At 42.1% G+C, this 19,019-nt stretch overlaps 1 protein-coding gene across 2 annotated transcripts; it reads right to left on the bottom strand.

Annotated features, from left to right (window-relative positions):
* Positions 1-8,695: 8,695 nt before the first annotated feature.
* HLX (H2.0 like homeobox) lies at positions 8,696-18,725 on the bottom strand. 2 transcript variants are annotated; one of them, XM_081942343.1, is made up of 4 exons: positions 17,807-18,725; positions 15,656-15,835; positions 14,593-14,777; positions 8,696-10,363 (listed from the first exon to the last, which is right to left on the bottom strand). In XM_081942343.1, the coding sequence occupies exons 1-4, from the start codon at positions 18,351-18,353 to the stop codon at positions 9,950-9,952; spliced, it is 1,326 nt and encodes a 441-aa protein (XP_081798469.1). In that variant the 5' UTR covers positions 18,354-18,725; the 3' UTR covers positions 8,696-9,949. The 2 variants fall into 2 exon arrangements, with proteins under 2 accessions (XP_081798469.1, XP_081798470.1); XM_081942344.1 differs by lacking the exon at positions 15,656-15,835.
* Between the last annotated feature and the right edge of the window lie 294 nt (positions 18,726-19,019).

Below are 19,019 nucleotides of genomic sequence, written 5' to 3' on the forward strand. Positions count from 1 at the left end.
TCAGAGAACTTAAAAAATATATACAACCTACCTTTGTGACTGTTAATCAATTTACTTGGAAGTAAAAAAAAATCTCCTTGATCCCAATGCAGCACGCCTATGGTTTTCATCTCAAGCCAGACAAATCAAAATTAAAACTCCTTTCAGAAAACTTGGCAACTACAGCCAAACTCATTGGCAGATTCAGGGAGGTTCCTATGCAATTCCACTAAGAAGCAGTATGCAGCAAGGCTGCTGTCTTGGAAAGCACGGGACATGTTTTTAGTCAAACCTATATGCAGTGGACTTATTCAAGTATTTTAAGAAATCCTGCACCTGAAAGCAGGACTCTGATTTCAAGAGGAAAGTTGCTGCCAAAAATGTTACAAATGCTGCTTTATCACAAGCAATTTTGTAGAGAAAACATCTTTCTAATTTTAAGGCAAGAGTGAGCACCTTCTGTAGAATAGTCATGCTCAGCACTGCAGTAGGACTTGATTTTGGAAGAGGCATTAAGGATTTTAAAGTGGGGGATCTCTAACCTTCAAGTCACCCAATTCTCAATCACACTCCCAAGAGTGATTTTTTTTCCTTCCTAGAAACAGTCTGCAAATGGATGCAATTCAAGATGAGCTCCTCCAGATTGTCTTGGAACAAAGGATGACAATCTTAATCATCAAAGGAAAAGAAAGAGAATAGAGCAGGGTGTCTGAGAAATAGATTCTATCCACCAAAGGATCTCCTACATGTTTGTTTTTTAAAATGTACTGCTGGCCTCAGAATTGACTTCTTGGCTCTTTCCAACTCAAGAAACATGCAGGATTTCAGATGGATTCTATCCAACCACTGGGGTTTCCTTCCAAGTAACTCTGCAGAGCGTAAAGTGCAAGTGTGTCCAGATGCTATATAAACATGTGTTAGATGACCCACTTAGCTGAAGACATATTGAATTTTGTGGGCCACACTATATAGATCTAATAGCATGATAGTGTCATGTTTCTGGGACTAGAAATAAGGAAGCCCACATTCTAGTCCACTCTTGACAGAAAACCCCAGGGGGGGGGATTGAAGGTGGACACTCTCTCAGTCCAACCTGCCATACATGGATTTCATGTTGACCTTTCGTTGTTGTTTTCTACTGAATTAATGGATCTAGAGTTGTGGTTTCCTCTTGGATCTTTATTGTGCTGGGTGTTTGAACAAATCTCAATATCTGATAGTTGAGGCTTTATTTAATTTCTATAGCAGCCCATCTGAGCCAGTGACTCTGGGCAGCTTATATCAAATTTCCATGAGAGAGAGAGGGATCTTTCAACTAGCACTGGGGATAATTGCCTAGTATAAGGTAGTTAAGGGTCCTAAATAAACAGATGATTTCATACTTTGCATTCAGGATGATATCCTGTCTAATGCATATTGTGAGGCTTCTCCGTGGGGATCTGTTTACTGGGAGAAAAACAAAGATAATGGAAGGAAAAAATGCATTAAGTTAGGATTAGGTGAAAGAGGGAAGACTTTATCTCCTCCTCCTTCCCTTTCTTAAATGGGCTTGGCTAGACCAGAGGTGATAGATCTTCATCAGGATCAAGATGTGGGGTTGCTTTTAGGAATCGACTCGTTACAGTCAGTGCAACTCTTAAAGCGGCCCTACTTTTATTCCAAACTGACAGGATGGAAGGGGGGGGGGCTGCTGAGATTAATGTTCATCAATCTCAGAAACTTGTAAGACATGTGGACTTCAATACCCAGAATTCCCCTGCCGAGATTATTGTTGAAGTTGCTGAGATTGAGAAACGCGGATTTAGGGGGAAAGTCTAGAACAGGGGTCCCAAAATTTGGCAACTTTAAGACTTGAAGTCCACAAGTCTTAAAGTTGCCGAATTTGAAGACCTCTGGTCTAAGAATGATCTTTGCTGCAAGTTCAAAGCACTTGGAAGCTCTCTACTGCCCTTTCAACTAACAGCTTAGGAGACCCAAAATTGAAAGTGGGGGGGGGGGGAATAAAATAATAATAATTCTGGAGTAGGTTGCAAAGGGTTATTCCGTGAACTGCGTACGGCTTTACTGCCGCTTGATTTTGGAAAGCCACAGCAGCAGGATCCCCGAGGGTTTTGTTGGCTTTTCAGAATCCTCGAGGTGGCTCCGGATCCTGTTCCTCAGTTCCAAGTACTTCTAACAGCCGTTGGATTTTCCGCTCAAAGCCTCCACGCGAGATTCGCCGGAGCCTTTTCGCCCCAGTCTTACTCTGGGCTAAACGGAGCGCCTCTTTCCTGGAGGGATTGCTGCGGTGTCCCGAGGCCCCCTTCCCAGGAACGCTGTTTCTCTTCATTTTTTTGAAAAGTGTTTTATTTTTATTTCTCATACATGCACTCACAAATATACAATCTCATAACTATTATTAATAATACGTGTTCTTTTGACATTTATAACAATTCATTCCTCCTCCTAAAATTAAAAATATAACCGAGATTGCTTTCCTGCCTTTCTCATACACACGACGTTTTACAACAACCCTACTTCTTCCCTTCCTTCTCTCCTTCTCTCCTTTCTTCTTCCCCCCTCTCCTTTCCCTTCTCTTTTTCATCTTCCTCTCTCCCATTCCTCCCCTCTTCTTCCCTTTCCTACCCTCTCTCCTACTCTTATTTCCCCTCCATTTCTTCCTCTCTTTTTCCCTTTCTTCTTTCCCTCTCTTCTTGTTTCTCTTCCGACGTGCCTCTCTTCAGCCTCCGCCGCCACGTTGGCACCGCCCGCCAGAAAGGCACAACACGTGCAGGAACCTCTCCCCCCCCCCGCCCCCGCTTGTAAAAAAAAAAGTGTCAACTGTGCCAGCTGAGCAAAAGTTGCTGAATTCTGCCTTTCCCACGAGTGCAAGGGGCTAAATTGTCCCCGCAGTGACATTCCTTCAAGCGGGAAAACGCTCCACGTACTCGTTTTTCAGACACCGCCTAATGCGAAGTTTATGGGGCAAAAGAGTAAATCGCATTTAATGTTCCGGTATTTGCGAGAAACAGGGTGGTGGGAGTCGCTTGTATCAAAATACCGTTCGGGTGAAAACTTCTCATAAAGGACTTTCAGTTTTTATTTCCAAGACCGAGCATTAGAATAGTAAACTACTACAGATCGATGTATACAGGAAGACAATACACGGACTTGGAAGGAGGTTTGCTTCTTTGACATTCTTTAAATAATTATGGTGCCTCCCCAACTTGCCTCCCCAACCCTAACGGGACCATATTATGTCAATTTACTAAAAGAAAAAAATTCCTGGAGTAGTTTGCAAAAGGCTATTCCAAGATAAAGGCATAAGATTGCCAGAGGGCAATCTTATGCCTTTATCTTGGAATGGCCTTTTGCAATCTACTTCAGGGATCTTAATTTTTTTTAGTAAATTGACATAGTATAATCCCGTTGGTGTTTTAAAGAGCTCTAATCCAGAAGTTGCAGATTCTCCCATAGAAACCAAATACATCATCTTAAGGTTCTGCACATAGGAGAGCTCAGGTGTACCTTGAAGATTGACAAGTGAATTTATTTTTAAAAAATCAGAAAGGTGTACAGTTGTAGCTTTTAATAACTACAATAAAAATGCAGTAAGCTGACTATATACTTCCATTCATTGCCTGGTTCCTGAATGGTTATTAATAATCAGAATTAGCATGTTTTACGATATGCTGATCTTTTTTCTTTAAATAATTTGCTGCCAGTGGAAGAAATAGCTCTCTGGTCTGAATTCCTCCCATCCTTTTCTAGCAGAAGAAATGCACCAAGTGCTCTTGCAGTTAATGGCTGCATTGTAGACATACGTCATGTGTAGATGTCCCATTGGTTCTAATGGGATTATGCAAACATGCTTACCTGGCTTCAAACTGATTTAAACCAGATGGATTAGGACATGCTGCTGGAGATAATGGGATATGATCGGAAAACAAAATTTCAGCCCTAATCTTAAACAAACCTATGGAGAGTAATGTTGCCCTGTGAATAATGAGATTTACTCCTTGCGGTAAACACATCTTTGATTTGGGTCTCCATCCAAAGCATGATCTTGAATTTAATGTTTGCCAAGTAACATGCTTAGGTTTTTTATTGTTAAAAACTGTACTCTCTATGGAGTTATTATTCTGGCCTGATTAAAAAGCTTTTGAATAGCATTTTGTTAGACATAAAATGAATCCTCTCAGGCTATGGACTAGGGATCCATTCAGCTCCGGCCTTACGGAGAAGTGTCCTCATAACATGTTTTCATCTGCTGACATCAATAAGCCCAAGAGGTGTATTAAATCCAGCCCAAATGAAAAGTTTAGGCTACAGTTCTTACATGCCATGGAGTAAATCCAGCGCATTGCCTCATAATTTACCTCTTGAGTTGAAATGCATATCTTTTTTTTAATTGAAGAAGTTAGGCCAAGTGTACTTTAGGACCCAGTTGATTTTACAATATAACTCCTGTCTGCAGTATTTGCCTGGAGAGGAAAACTGCATCAAACTGCTCTCTTATGGGATAGGAAATGACCACAGGGAATATCTTTAAACAGGTCCACAAAGTAGACATTCCTGAATGGCTGGCATCCAGTCATTTAAATACGGCATTTATTTATATTCATTAACTCCCAATAAGATCCCTTTCAGCCTACTGACTTCAATCTTTTCTTCCAGACATAAAAAGATGGGGCAGTTAAACCAACATTGCACATATTTGCAACTAAATTTAATTTGTATTGGGGTTTTTTTTTAATTCCAAGAGAGGACCTTTCTAATGAACATGTTACCTAAAGATAAATCCATACTGATTTCTGCCTTTCTTTCTGGCATCTAATTCCTTAGCATCTAATTCAGTACTCCTGAATTAGATTCTAGAGAGCATTTTGGTGAGATTTGTGTGTTAAAAAAGGAGTTTAGGCCTCAGTGAAGCCTAACTTATAACACCAGGAGGAAATACCTAAAACAAACTAAGCAACTGTCCAATCAAGGAATATGCCTCACTTCCAGTTACTTTCATCTGGGTTCTTAATTTACAAACCCCATTTAAATCAAAGGGACATATGTGACCCTTCCAATCTGAATGTGAACATTATGCTGTAAGGCAAGCAAGAGGAACATACTTCCAGTGAAATGAAAACCCAGGCTAGATATCTTGAAACAAGACCCCAAAACTTCAGTAGAACCTCTCGTATGACCAGGAAGGAGCCCTGAGATGCAAGTCTTGGTATCTTAGCCTGGGAGAGTAGACTTAGTCAGGATCAGCCTTTTTCAAAGGAAGACTTCTATAAAGCAGAAGGGTCCCTTATGTTAAACGTAATGTTTCAGGATTAATTTAGAGTGGGGGTGGGGCTTAGCTTATTGTGAGAAAGTATGTTCGTTTAGTTTGTCATCATTTGTTGACTGCCACTGGGATATCCTCACAGACTGAAATGTCACCATTCAGAAACAAAAAGGAAAAAAAATATGTATTTTTCCACAGAAGTTACTTGCATATAATAACTATTGAAAATTAATACTTTTGCTTACATATCCTACTTTGCCTGATTCCCCCAACACAAGACATTGGATTAAACCAAGATGTAAATAGTTTTAGAATATTGTTTAGAATACGCCTGGTGTGCATCATATTAAATCACAATATGGCTTATTCTGTTGGCGAAAGAAGGTCACCTGGTATAGTAATTGCATTCCATTGCTTTAGGATCAGGATTAAGCTTTGTGTAGAAATTCAGTCATAAATCACACAAAAAAGACAGAAATCCCATTTAAGTGATTTTACTCTGAGCAAATACGGGTAGAGGATTGAAACCCAATCGCAGAAACTTATCAACATATTCATGCAGAAGCCAATGTGGTAGAACATGGTATAAAACCGCAAGCTTTGTACCTTCTGTTGCCATCAATCCCAAATAGTAATAAGTGCCAGGATTTGTCTTAATGACACTGAAATTACATCTAATATGGGAAATGATTCCATGTTTCAGAAACGATGCACACTGGGAATGATTGATTGCTTCAGATATTATTTCTTGTCTTTACATTTATTATCAAGAACACTTTCTGCCAAAGTTTTACAGGTTTTTTTTCTTCCCATCCTATTTCTATCCTTGTTGCTCTTTCCCACAAGTACGGCTTGTATGGAAGATGGTCAAGAGTAGTAGGAATTAGTAGTAGGAATAAGAATTCTACTTTCTATGATTACACTTCTGTTCAAAGTACAAAGAATTAGATAGGATACTGTTGCCTGATTCATAGCAATCCTAAATTTAGAAAGTAAATTCAGCTTACTTTATGATGCTGGTACTCAGAGGGCTTGAAACCTGATCCTGAGCACCTACTGATGAGCTCCAACAGAGTAGAATTTCTATCCATTCTATACCTGGCCTGTGGCAAGATAGAATAGAATAGAATAACAGAGTTGGAAGGGACCTTGGAGGTCTTCTAGTTCAACCCCCTGGCTAGGCAGGAAACCCTACACCACTTCAGACAAATGGTTATCCAACATCTTCTTAAAAACCTCCAGGATTGGAGCATTCACAACTTCTGGAGGCAAGTTGTTCCATTGATTAATTGTTCTGTCAGGAAATTTCTCCTCAGTTCTAAGTTGCTTCTCTCCTTGATTAGTTTCTGCCCATTGCTTCTTGTCCTACCCTCAGGTCCTTTGGAGAATAGTTTGACTCCCTCTTCTTTGTGGCAACCCTTGAGATATTGGAATACTGCTATCATATCTCCCCTAGTCCTTCTTTTCATTAAACTAAACATTCTCAGTCCCTGCAATGTTCTTCATGTTTTAGCCTCCAGTCCCCTAATCATCTTTGTTGATTGAACACTTGTCTTTCTAGATGACAAGTGGGCAATCAAGACTATATCTAGTAAGAAAGCAAACTGTTTCCTTTTGACTGGATTAAAGGAGCAGGAACATGTGGCCTTCTATATATTACTGGATTACCACATTTATTATGCTGGTGGAGGACAGATAATCCCCTCTGTAGATTAAACAAATTCAAGGAAAATAAATTGAGATGTGATCTAACAGATAATACAATGAGAGGAATTTGTCCATTTGTAATTCATCAAATTGGTTATTTTAATTGTCCATTTTAGAATAGTTGAATGGCAACATACCTTTTGATACTAAGTGGGGATAAATCATAGAATGGTTAGTTTCATCTCACTTTGAACTGCAGTTGGAGATGGATTATTAAACCTTGCACCCTTAGTAGAAATTACATTTTGCCTTTTTTTGAGAAAATGTTCCTAAATCCTTCAGGTTTTGCAATTATCAGGAATAACTATGATCTATCTCAGCAGCAATATAGTAGCAACAAAACATGTGACATACAGTGTGGCTGCAACACACTTAATGTGTACATCGTATACTGTACATGTAAAATGATGAAGCAGAGGTTGATCCTAAACTGCTTAATAAAACAATTCTGTGATTTGGTTGTGTAAATAGTATGAGTCATTTGGGCTGCCTAAGTAGCATAGCTGAGATTTCCAAAGAACATTATGATCCAAGACAAATTTAGATAAATTACAGTGGTGCAATATAATTCTTACAAGAATGACAGGAAAAGGGTTTTGGTTTAAAAGAAAAATCAAAGGTTCGAATTCCAGATTAAGTCCCCTAAGATTTGCTAGTTTATAGATCCCAGGAATTCTAGGATCCGTGGTTTCAGTTTTTGCTTTATAACATAGATGCAAAACCTCTGGATCAGGAATTGCTTGCCTTCTGCCAATGCCTTTAGTGGCCCCTGCACACTTCCCAGAGCTACAATTTGTGTGGGTGTGTATGTGTGCTGTTTGTGTGTGTGCACGTGCACGCATGCAAATTTTGGGGTCTGTGGAAAAATTTCCAATGGAGAGATCATCTTATTTCTAGTGATTTGAAATCTTTTCATAATATTCAGTCTGGTTTCTACATCTGCTAGAACTATTGGCAAAAATGGAAATAAAATCAACACAGCATACAGATTGTGAATATATCATAGGTAGCAATATCAGTGTGTACCTTCCCTTTTCTTATTGTAAAAATATCCTTTATTGTACATATATCTATCCCTTCATTTTATTCTCCCATTTTAACATGAAAGGCTGGGCTGTATTCCATCTAACATTAATTCTGTTTCCTGCGGCTTGAACACAACTAAATATTATTTTGATAATGCAAAAAAAAGCCTGTATAACCATCTAGCAACTATTAATGCCAATGAAGGAATTAAAACCAACTTTACATTCTGGCACTTTTTATTTCTCTTTACCCTGACGTTTACTGTTATTGTTGTTTCAGCATTAGTATTTTTATAGTTAGATGAGAGCTCAATTTGTAATAAATCTATTCATTTTAAGGTGTAACAAAACTCTTAACATTCTTCTCAAATTCAGTTGCCTTGTTAAGTTGGATGTTGTTAGTGAAATAGTGGAGGATGAATTAAAAAGTACATGTTTTGTCCTATAATTCTCTTACTCCTCAGACCCAATTTCTTCCTAAATACAAAATCTCAATTGTTTGTAATGCCGTTTCTTTCCTTTTCAGATAAATGTGCAAAAGGAGCAAAATGCTTGGTGAGGAAGGAACTTTATGCTATGTGCTTTATTACCAACTAAGTTTCAAATAATCGGGTTTGGAATTGCATTTGTATCTTAATTTCCAGTTTCAGTCTGACTTTCCTGAAGAACCCAACAATGGAGAGCATGAATTACTTGTGGAAGGAACTGCCTTTTTTTTTTCTTTTGGCTATGACTATTTTGAAATTAACTTTTCCTCTATTCAAAGCAATTTTAAGTAATAAACATGTGTGTGCCTGAATCTTTAAACCAATAATGTAATTATGTAGATACTATTTCCAAAGTATACCAAAGTAGGTGGAACCCAGCCCTATGCATTTAGAAATGAATTTATGGAGGTACATTGGATACCAAACTGTTCCTCCCAAAAGCAGACTGTTAAAATGAACATGCAAGAGACACAGCTATTAAGTTGCTTGGAAACCATAGCTGCATAACTCCATTAAATTAATCTGCATTTTCCTCTGTATTGGTATTCTACCTTTAGGGCAGATTGAAGGATTCACCTTCAAATTTTATTTAGTGGATTATTTTTAAGTGCCATTTACTTATCACCATGCCATTCATTGTAACTAAAGAAATTAAATGCAGATCCCAAAATGAAATCCCTAGTTTTAATAAATAAGGAAATTTAAAATCCCTGAAAAGATTGCTTTCCTATACTACAACTTTGGATTTCTTAGTTCAGAAAAAGTTTGGAAGAAACTTTGCCTACCCTTTCTTCAAAGTACTTATGACACACCATCCTATGGGGGGGACACAGAACTTGGAGATTTGGGGAGAAGATGAATCGATGCTCAGGTGCAGCAGGTAAGAATCAGCAACTCAGCCGTCAGACCATTAAGGCAACTAGCCTATTTTTGCCATGAACAAAAATACCCGTTAAAATGTTAAGAAACTCTTTATTTACAATCCACTATTCTCCACCTTCCTCCAAGTCTCTTGGCTCTCCCAGCTTCGTTTTCCAAGCAACCATTTGCCACGGGGCGAGGGAGCCAGAGGAGGATCGAAGCCTGCAAAAGACGTTTTTTCCTCTTGGCCTTTGCTAAGCTCCTCGAACCAGAAGCCTTCGTGGCCGGGGGACCCTCTGCCGCGAAGGCGCCCAACTTCCCTGCCTACCTGAGTGGACCCGTTGAGGGAGCGCCTTCTGGAGGCCTGCAGGATCACCTCTGGGCCGTCCCATGTCTTTTAGGGAGGCGCCCCCCCCCCCCCGCACACTCCATACAGGGACAGACAGGGCACCGATTCCGAAGGTAGCCCAGCTCCACCCGCTGTTCAAAGTCAATTCCCCCGGAACCCATTCAGGAGCGCTCCGCTCACACTAGGAGTTAGTATCCCGCATCCAGAGGCCTCTGTCAGGCTGAGCCTTCGGAGCTGGGGCTCTTGGCAGGTTCCCAGCTTGGCTGAAGGGAGGCCATCACGGAGAGTCCCGCAGGCAAAACGGAGGCTCGGGGCACCGCAGAGGCTCCCGGCCTTGCTCAAGGCCTGGGAGAGGAGGAGGCGGCTCGGGGTGAGCTGCGGTCTCCAAACCGGCGGGTGGGTGGAGCTCCGAGATGTGCCGCTGCAGGGCCTGATCAGGAGTAGCTCCCGGCTCAGTCCGTTCCCCGTCGCTTCCGAGCTCCAGATCCAGGGATTCTGCCTCGCTGCTGTCGCTCTCGCCTTCCGAGCGGCTAGGGCTGCGCTCGAGCTCGCCTTCGCCTGCTGGCCCGGGCCCCAGAGCCGCTCCGGCTGCAGCCACCTTCTCGGCCGGTTCTTTCTCTTTGTCTTTCTGCGCCTGCGCCTCTTTGGAATGTCGCCATTTCATGCGCCGGTTCTGGAACCAGACTTTCACCTGCGGGCCAAATTTATCCATGCATTTATTATTTGTTAAATTTATCTGCCGCCTGTCTCGCCGTGAGGCTACTCTAGGCGGCTCAGAATAAGGAAAAGGAAGAGAAATGAAAGGCGTGTAAACGGAACACAAGTAAAACAACAGAACACTAAAGTAAACTATGACAAAGGAACACAACAAGAGCAAATACATTAATATGATAACAAAAAGATGGATGGGTGGAGAGCACAAAGCAAAGAGTTGTGTGTGGGGGCGGGGGACAAATGCAGAAGGGAGGAGGGGCTCACAATTAACTCGGGCTAGATCAGCATTTGCTCCATTTTGTAAGAGTTCCCTCCTCTGGGATTTTTTTTTAAAAGTAGAGAGAAATATTCTAGTTCTCGTGAATAAAGAAATAAGAGCACAATACAGTAATTCGGAAGGATCATGTCTTTGAGATTAATTCTCATTTTTAAAAAGGAAATTTAGGGCCATTTTCTCATTAGTCATCCAACCATTGTTGGGCCAATGTAACTGTTTTGAGCACAGGCTTTATATCACTTCAAGGATGGAGGGTGTTGCGTGGGACTGGGAAGAGGAGGAGGTGTTGATGCTTTTGGTAGGGAGAGAAGCACCTCACAATTGTCTGGGCATTTGGGGAGTCTAACCCTAGAGTTCAGTAATTTTGACTAGTGGTTAAGGCAGCAGGCTAGAACATGGAAAGCTGGGTGACCTTGAACTAGTCCCTCTCAGTCAGTCTAGGAAAGAGGCAAAGGCAAACCACTGCCAACAAACCCTGCAAGGTTGTGTCCAAGTAGCTGCCAGAAGTCAAGAGTAGCTGAAAGCACAACAACAATGACTCTAAGTGTTTATGCTACCTGAGCAGAATGTCATCTATTCCTCTCTTCCCCTTTCCTTCCCGACAAAATCCGGAACTCATTTTGCTGGGTCCTCTTAAAATATTAGCTACAATTGTTCAGACCCCACAGAGGAGGTGGGTTCCAAAGTTTAATTCAGGATTTAAAGGAGCACCCCGCCCCCGCAGTTGTCATGCACGATAATAAAGGGTAAAGCTGAATCAGAAGTGCTAATTCATTATTTTGGCTTTCCTTGCACTGGCATTATCAAGGTCGGTGACATTAGTGGACAAAAAAAGGCAGAAGAGAGGAAAAAGAAAATGCCTTGGACTTCAAAAAAAAAATTCTCAATGGGGGGATGAAATTGCTAAACTCCCAAGTTTGCCCTTCCCATCATAAGTACTTCACAAATTCTTAATCCTGGTGTTTCTAAGAGTGAGCCCAGCATTTTCCTGCAGAAATATTTGCAGGCAAAGTCACTGGTTTAGATTTTACTTCTAACAAAACTGAGTTGCGACAGACAGACAGACAGACAGACAAATCGGGACTTCCTCTGCTCTCCGGCTACAACAAAACAATATAAATTCTTTAATTTGTACAACTCTGCATTTAATTTGTCCCTCTGCATTTTATACATTAAAATTACAAAGTCTACATTTCTTTCTTAGTTCTCCCTGCATTCTATTTTTTTCTTGTTAAAATCTGGGTGGTCTACAGGTGATTGAGGCTGGAATGTTAATCAAACAACCCAGGCTTTTTAGTTCTGGAAAGTAGCAGGAAATGTGCTTCAGCTAGATTTTACTCCAGCGGCTGGAGTTCCTTTCTACTTCCAACAGGAGGATCAAGTATATGTAAACTGAAGGGGTGGGGATATATTATACCGTTAACAGCTAATCCCATGTATACTACATTTAAAAAGTATATATTTAAACATTTTAAAACAAAATAACATTGATATTGGTTATAAATCTGCCTTTATAATTGTCCTGTCACTTTTATCGCTACATTTTGGTTTTATTTAGTTCCTATAAAAAAGTTGTCATTGAGAATGATTCCAAGATAGGCCATCTTGATGTGCATATGTAGCTTGGTAACTAATTTTAACACTGATTCTAAAACAAATGGAGGGACCAGGTTAAAGTTGTCAACTTGATATTCAAAGACAGAGGTTAAAGCAATATCTATTTACCATGGAGAAAATCCAGTGAACTCAGTGGAAATTACTTCTCAGAAGCCATTTCTAGCATTGCACAATTAAACAATTAAAGTGACTTCAGGAAATTTAAGACTGTGCCTGCTTTCCCAGACATTTTTTTTTTACAAATAGGGTACAATATGTTTGTGTGTTTGTCCAAAGAAAAGATACTAAAATAAGTAAAAACTATAGAATATTTTCTATGATTATATGTTATTTCATAAATATTATTCTACACCCACCCCACCTTTACATTATAGGAACCTCCGATATCCAACACTATTGACTGGCTGGAATTGCTGGGAACTGTAGTTCAGCCAGCCATTTCTACACATTCACAGGTTTCCCTGTGTTTGTGCTTTGATAGAATCTGCATGATAAATCAAGGTTTGTATATGGTAAGAATCACCTTTTCAGAATGTCTTTTGAATCTACAGGGCTGCTAGGAGAGTAGCACTGGCATTTTCCTACAGTTTACACATTAGTTAGAGAAAGTACTCGGAAATTTTCTTTCCTCAAAAGACAAACTTCCTGGCTTATAAAATTTAGTCTGCACTCACCCCAAAAGGGCATTTGTGAATGAATGGAAAGAATACAAGGATCCCTTTTCACTCACTGTGATTGAAAACACTGGTAAGGGAGGGAGAAAGTGTGCATTTGTCCAATTTCCCCCGCTATATCAATAGAAGAAAAAAATATGAAGCTCAGGATTGAACTGTGGACTCAGTTCCACAGGATTAAGCTGGAGTCAATGGCAGTTGTCCCTATTTTTGGTTTCTTCTCAGCCAGTTGTCCCTTCTTTCTTGCTGGCATTTCCCCCGCTAACAGCCAAAATAAACACTTCGGCTGTAATGACAGATCAATCTCGGACCTAATTTATGGTCCCGCTAGACGTGTTATTTACTGCCTTGTCTTACTCAGGACGAAGCCATGTAGAAACAAATTGCTTATGTTGCACCCAGAGGTTGGTGGGGGAGGGGCGGTTAAGTTGTTCTTTTCTGCCCTGCAGGCGCCTCTCCCACACATAAAACACTGTCCACTTCAACCACCTTCTTACAAACAAGATCTACCAAGTTTAACAGCTTATTTAATTGATCTTTATTTTTGGTTCCACACTACATTGAACCAAAAAGTAGTTAGGTTATGCAACATTCCATCATGTACACCCTTCCAGACCCACAAAATCTAATCAATGTTAAAATTAGGCTTAACGTGTTGGCTAATAGTTGCTTGGTTGATAACTAATGTGATTAAGGCTGTTGCACAAACATACGCTCTGTTCAGTAAGAGCATGCAGATGGGTTAGATGACAAATTTGGGAGGCAGCGTTTCAGCTTCTCTGAATAAGGACAAATATGAAGGAGGACATTAACAGGTATATAAGAACTCCATTTTACATCCAGTTTCCTGAATTCAAGCATCGATGACTGACTTCAGTCATGAATCTTAACCAAATCAGGCAAAATCTTAAGAGCTGCCGTTGCATAACACCATTAACCTGCTACATTTGATTTACATTTATTATTTTTGTTTATAACTTACTGTGCTGTGCAAATGTGGCCTGATGATTTAGCTGCCAAACTCCATGTGTTCTGGCCAGCCTAACTGAAATAGTACTAGGGTAGTGAGACTGTTGTGCATATCCTACCAGTAGAAATTATTTTGGAATAAGCCGAGGGATAATGAAAACAGCTTCAGTAAGATATTACTGTAGAGCCACTGTATGGTAGTTCCTCCTCTGGAAACATTTGTTTGTCCAGTGGGTAAGACATCGGGGTAACACAAGGCACTAATGGTGTTGGTGTTGTGCAAGAAAGGTGAAGTGGACAAGTCTATTTGCTACCTATTAAATATAGGGGAATGTGGGTTTTATTTCTTTGCTAAGGTAACAGATTTCCTTTGCTTTAAATCAGGGGTGTCCAAACTTGGGAATTTTAAGACTTGTGGACTTCAACTCCCAGAATTCCCCAGCCAGCATGGTTGGCTGGGGAATTCTGGGAGTTGAAGTCCACAAGTCTTAAAAGTTCCCAAGTTTGGACACCCCTGCTTTAAATAATTAGCATTTAAGCTTTAACAAATAGCCTGTGGAAGAATGGGATTTATAATAGACGTCCAAGCAGAATCACAGCTAAATCGGGTTTGGGGGCTGCAGATAAATTAGTCAAAAGGAGTTTTTTAGTAGGGGGAAAAATCCTTACTTGAGCATCTGTGAGCCCTAACATGGCGGCCAATTGTTTTCTGTCCGGTTTGGTGACATATTTCTGGATTTCAAAACGTTTCTCCAACCCTTTTCTTTGGAGATTAGAAAAAACCGCCCGGGACCACGAGCGTTTCCGTTTGTAGGTCTGAGGCAGCGTGTCTTTCGTAAGCACCGCATATGGACCTGGAAGGTTGAACAAAAAAAGAGGCATTTAAGGGGCTGATCATGAGTGGATCTAAGTCGAATCCCCGCCGCCCCCGCTTGCAGGGAAAGTGCGTCCAAGGGGGCTAACTTTCCAAGAAACTTTCCAGTAGAAGCTGGCTGCTAAGAATAGTTCCGTTCCTGTAGTCAAGGATCGCTAATCTTGTCTTTCAGTGGTTGCAAAAGAACCCTGCGCTGCTGCCGTTGCTACTGCGCCTGAAATAACGCAGCCCGCCCCTACAATTCCTTCTTTCTTTGGATCGCCTTATGCTGCTGGATCGCTAGTCTATTTAACTCCCTCTAAAGATTCCCGGGCTCTGATTCTCCTTGAAAGTCAGTGCCTTTAACCCTCGATCTTCCAGATGTTGCTAAATTTCTCGGCCACGTTAACAAACCCAGCCTTCCAAAGTTATAGCCCCGAGAGGATGTCCGTTAAGTCAGGAGCAAAGAAACAGTCTCTCATTAGCTCCTTTTTCACACCTAAGATTACGTTTGAGGGTCTTTTGGCTTGTCAAAGGGGCCATCCGTAACCAGGATCCATTTGCGTGGAAGTAAGCTCTGCTGAAGCAAATAACGAACTTAGGATCCGGTGCTGAGGAATCCTAATTGCAAGCGCTGAGCCTTCCATAGGTTTACTTCCATGATCCTTATTTCAAGAGTAAAAGTGAGTAAGGAAAAAACCCTTGAAAACAAATTAATCTACTTTCCTCAATTGGGTGCCTTCCAAAGGGAGTAGATTTTAGCCAGGAAAAGTGCCACATTGTCTAGGGATGATGGGAAAATTGGAAGGCAACCAGGTTCACTCTCACTTTGAGAGTGGCAGATAGGGATTGATCCGTGCTCAGGATGAATTTTTATACCTGGAAAAGTGTCTTGAAACTGGTGCTGAACGGAATTCCTTGGGGTTGTGTTTAAGGGTCCCAGGACCCCAGAAGTCTCGTTAATGGGTTCTAGAGACGTGAAGAACTGGCCGGACGGAGGCTGTAATGTGGGGACATGAATCCCGCTTGGGCGGCTGGCGGTTAATAAAGAGGTCAGATCTGTGGGCACAGGAACAAGGAGAGCTCTGTTACAAGACTAGCAGAATGGTGCAGGTCCCAACCCTCTCTACATACCTCGGCCATAGCCCATTGGTGGCATGCCCTAGTGGCCTGTACGGATGGGGGTGGGCGGTGACTCCAAGGCCACCTTCAAATGTTTGAAGGCCCTCAACAGACCTGAAACTGAGAAACTCCTCTTTGCACAAATGCCACTGTGAGGCTCACAGCATGTGCTCCTCATCCAAGACCAAAACTAAATTCTAAAAACAATTCTAATTCCAATCAAGACAGGCTTAAATCACTTCTCTGGTGACAGGGTAGGCCCAAACCAGGGAAGAACTTATCCCGCAACCTCTCCAGTGCCTCTTTGGGCCTTAGATGCCACATGTCAGATGGATGAGGGTGGCCGTAAGAGATTTTCTCCCTAGTTACATTTCCCAGTTAATGTAGCTGCAGTACTGCAGTGCTGATAATCTATTTGGGCTCATCCTTTCCACTCCAAGGATAGGTGGAGGGAAGTGGAAAAACAAAGGAAGACTGAAGGGTTCAAATCCTGCATTATTTCAGGGAGGGCAGCCAAAGTAAGATATTTCTATGAACAGCCCAAGGTGCTTTTCTTAGGCATTTTTTTTTTACAAATGTGAAATAGCCACACTGAAAGTAAAAGGGCAATTTACTTTTGTTGATAGGCCCTTGCTTGATTCAGCACATTCTTCAATTGAACCTCTCTAAATTTGCTTGCAAAGGGACCAACAGATTGATTTACTGATAGGTAAAAACAGCCTCCAGGCCCATGGATGCTCAGCAATGAGTTGGGCCAATGGGCTTCAATCCAAGAAACCAGCTTTCACCATTGTGGGAGCTTAAGCCATCCAACCCAAAAATTCAAACTCAGTTTTTTTGCAGCTTTGATGTTATCTTACAATTAAATCACAGCTATCCTATCACGGCTAACCTGCCTGTCTATGTCCCGGAAAATAAAGCTTTCTTGGGCAGTTTGCATTTCTCATAATCCACAAGGATATCTAACATTAAGTGCAATCAAAGATCATTTTCCTTTAGGTCATAAATTTGCCCATCATAAGCAATAATGGGTTGACTTTGCTCATGGAGATAGATTGGTTGCTCTTATCTCCAACACACAGATTAATACATTCATTGATGGGCAATGCAAAGCTATAAACGCTTACTGAGAAATAAACCCCATTTACCTCATGGGGGACCTATTCCCAATTTTGGGGGTCAGAAAACAGGTCTACATGTACCGATAATTCAGGTACCCTGTGATCCTAGAGAAAAGCCACCCAATTAGTTTACAACTGCAGCGTCCACATCAATGAGACTTACTTCCAAGTAAATACATTCTGGAAGGAGACTCTGGCCTGAATTTCTTCCAAAGATTTCTGAATTTTTAAGCAATCTAATTGCTCAACTGTTTGTTCCATTGAGCAACAACAGAAACATTGCAAACCACAGCAGAGCTGTGTTGGGTTCCTTCCCCCAATTCTAGAAAGGGCTGATATTACAAGTTACACTTGATTATAGTCAAAGATTTGTTTTTTGTTTTTGTTTTTTTTCAATCTTTTCGAGCTAATCTAAAAAGTTTGGGCATTAATATCTGAAGGAAGATTAGCAAAACGGATCCTTTTGTAAACTCTTTTCCCCAGTTCAGCCTACCCTTCCGGCAGGTTGTAAGCAAGGGTCCGCAGCCTCATAGCAGGACCACATAGGGTTGACCTTCCAGTTGAACTGGGAAGGTTACATATAATCTCCCTTCAAATAAAGAGACAGTAGGGACCATTCTAAAGGACTGTGAAAGGAATCTGCAGGAACCGGAGAAGACAACTATGCTCAAATTCTAAGGGGCGCTGCTTCTCTGTTTAACTAACACACATACACACACACACGTACGTACAGTTTAACAAAACAACTTCAGTTCTCCAGAAGGAAGGAGAAAGCAAAAAAGCTAACCTCTCAGAGTATTGCTCTCCTTCAGCTTCGGGTCGAACTCGGCAGACAAAATGCGATCAATCCCAAATTTCAAGTCTTTGCTAGAGGGAGCGGCTGCAGAGCTGGCGTGAGTCTGGCGGCTTTGCCCTCCGCCCGGGGTTCGTGCACCCCCGCCGGAGCCCCCTGTGGGAGAGCGCTGGTGCTGAGGATGGGAATTGTGGTAGGTAGCCGAGAGAGGTGACAGCCTAGTGGCAAAGGCGACTGAAGTGTCCGGGGCCACTATGGGTGTTGGTCGAAGGGGGGAAGCGGCGCCGTGATACTGTGCATGGGCATGGATCCCACTTAAATGGGAGGCCAGGTTGGCCGCGGTTCCTCCGGGCAGGCCGTCCGCAGAGGCTTCTCCTGCGGCCGCGTGTAAAATGTCCGCGATGCAGAAAGACGGTTTCTTGAGCCCCGAGGGATCCAAGGAGAAACAGCCGCCAGCGCCGGGGCCGGCCGGGGTACAATATGCCGCTGACCACAGACTGAAGTTGGAAGCATAAAAGGGAGCGAGTCCGGCTGTGTACATCCTGCCGATCCGGCGGCCACCCGCTCCTGTCTCAGCTCCTTCAACTGACCAGATGGACTCCAAGACTCAGTAACTGTGTTCCCCGACTGACCCGCAGCCAAACCAGCCAGCAGTAAAACCGCCTCCTTTCCTCTGGTCAGCCTGGAGAGCTCAACGCCGAAATGTCTCTTGGCCTGGCCGCATTGCTGGAGGCGAAACGAGGCCACGCAGAGCTCCAGCCACGCGCTGCGAAAGTCAGGCGCGACAAACAAAATAACAACAACCCCCCCAAAACAGAACCCAATCTCGCGCGCGGACCCACATCCAAACACACGCACACACACACACACACACACACACCAGAAACTCCCCTCTCTGGAAAAAGAAAGAGGGGGGGGATGAAAAGTATCCACCCGCCCACGACCCTTCAGCAAAATCAGCTTCCCAGACTCTCTTTTTTTTTCTATCTCCGAGAGTGAGAGAGGAAAAAAAAGAAAAGAAAAAGTTTCTTCTGGGATTTGATTGGACAGGAAGCGGCCAATCAGAGCAGCAGAGGGCTGGCCAAGAAAGGAAGGAAGGAAGAAGGGGGAACAGCAAGCCACGCCCCCGCCGAGCCCTCAAGTTTGTGACGGTTCTCGATCCAGCGAAAATCGGCTTTTCGGGGCTCTCCGTTCCGTGAACTGGGTC

The sequence above is a fragment of the Natrix helvetica genome (assembly GCF_964273705.1).
Source record: "Natrix helvetica genome assembly, chromosome: 2".
In the NCBI taxonomy this organism is placed as follows: Eukaryota; Metazoa; Chordata; class Lepidosauria; order Squamata; family Natricidae; genus Natrix; species Natrix helvetica.

Bases quoted from the DNA above. Each gene is read 5' to 3' on its own strand.
- HLX (XM_081942343.1), bottom strand. From the start codon at position 18,353: ATGTACACAGCCGGACTCGCTCCCTTTTATGCTTCCAACTTCAGTCTG. The intron at 14,778-15,655 runs GTATAAAAATTC...TCAACCTTCCAG, and splicing joins GTTTCAAGACACTTTTCCAG to GTCCATATGCGGTGCTTACG. The intron at 10,364-14,592 runs GTAAGGATTTTT...TTTGGCCCGCAG, and splicing joins TAGGGCTCACAGATGCTCAA to GTGAAAGTCTGGTTCCAGAA.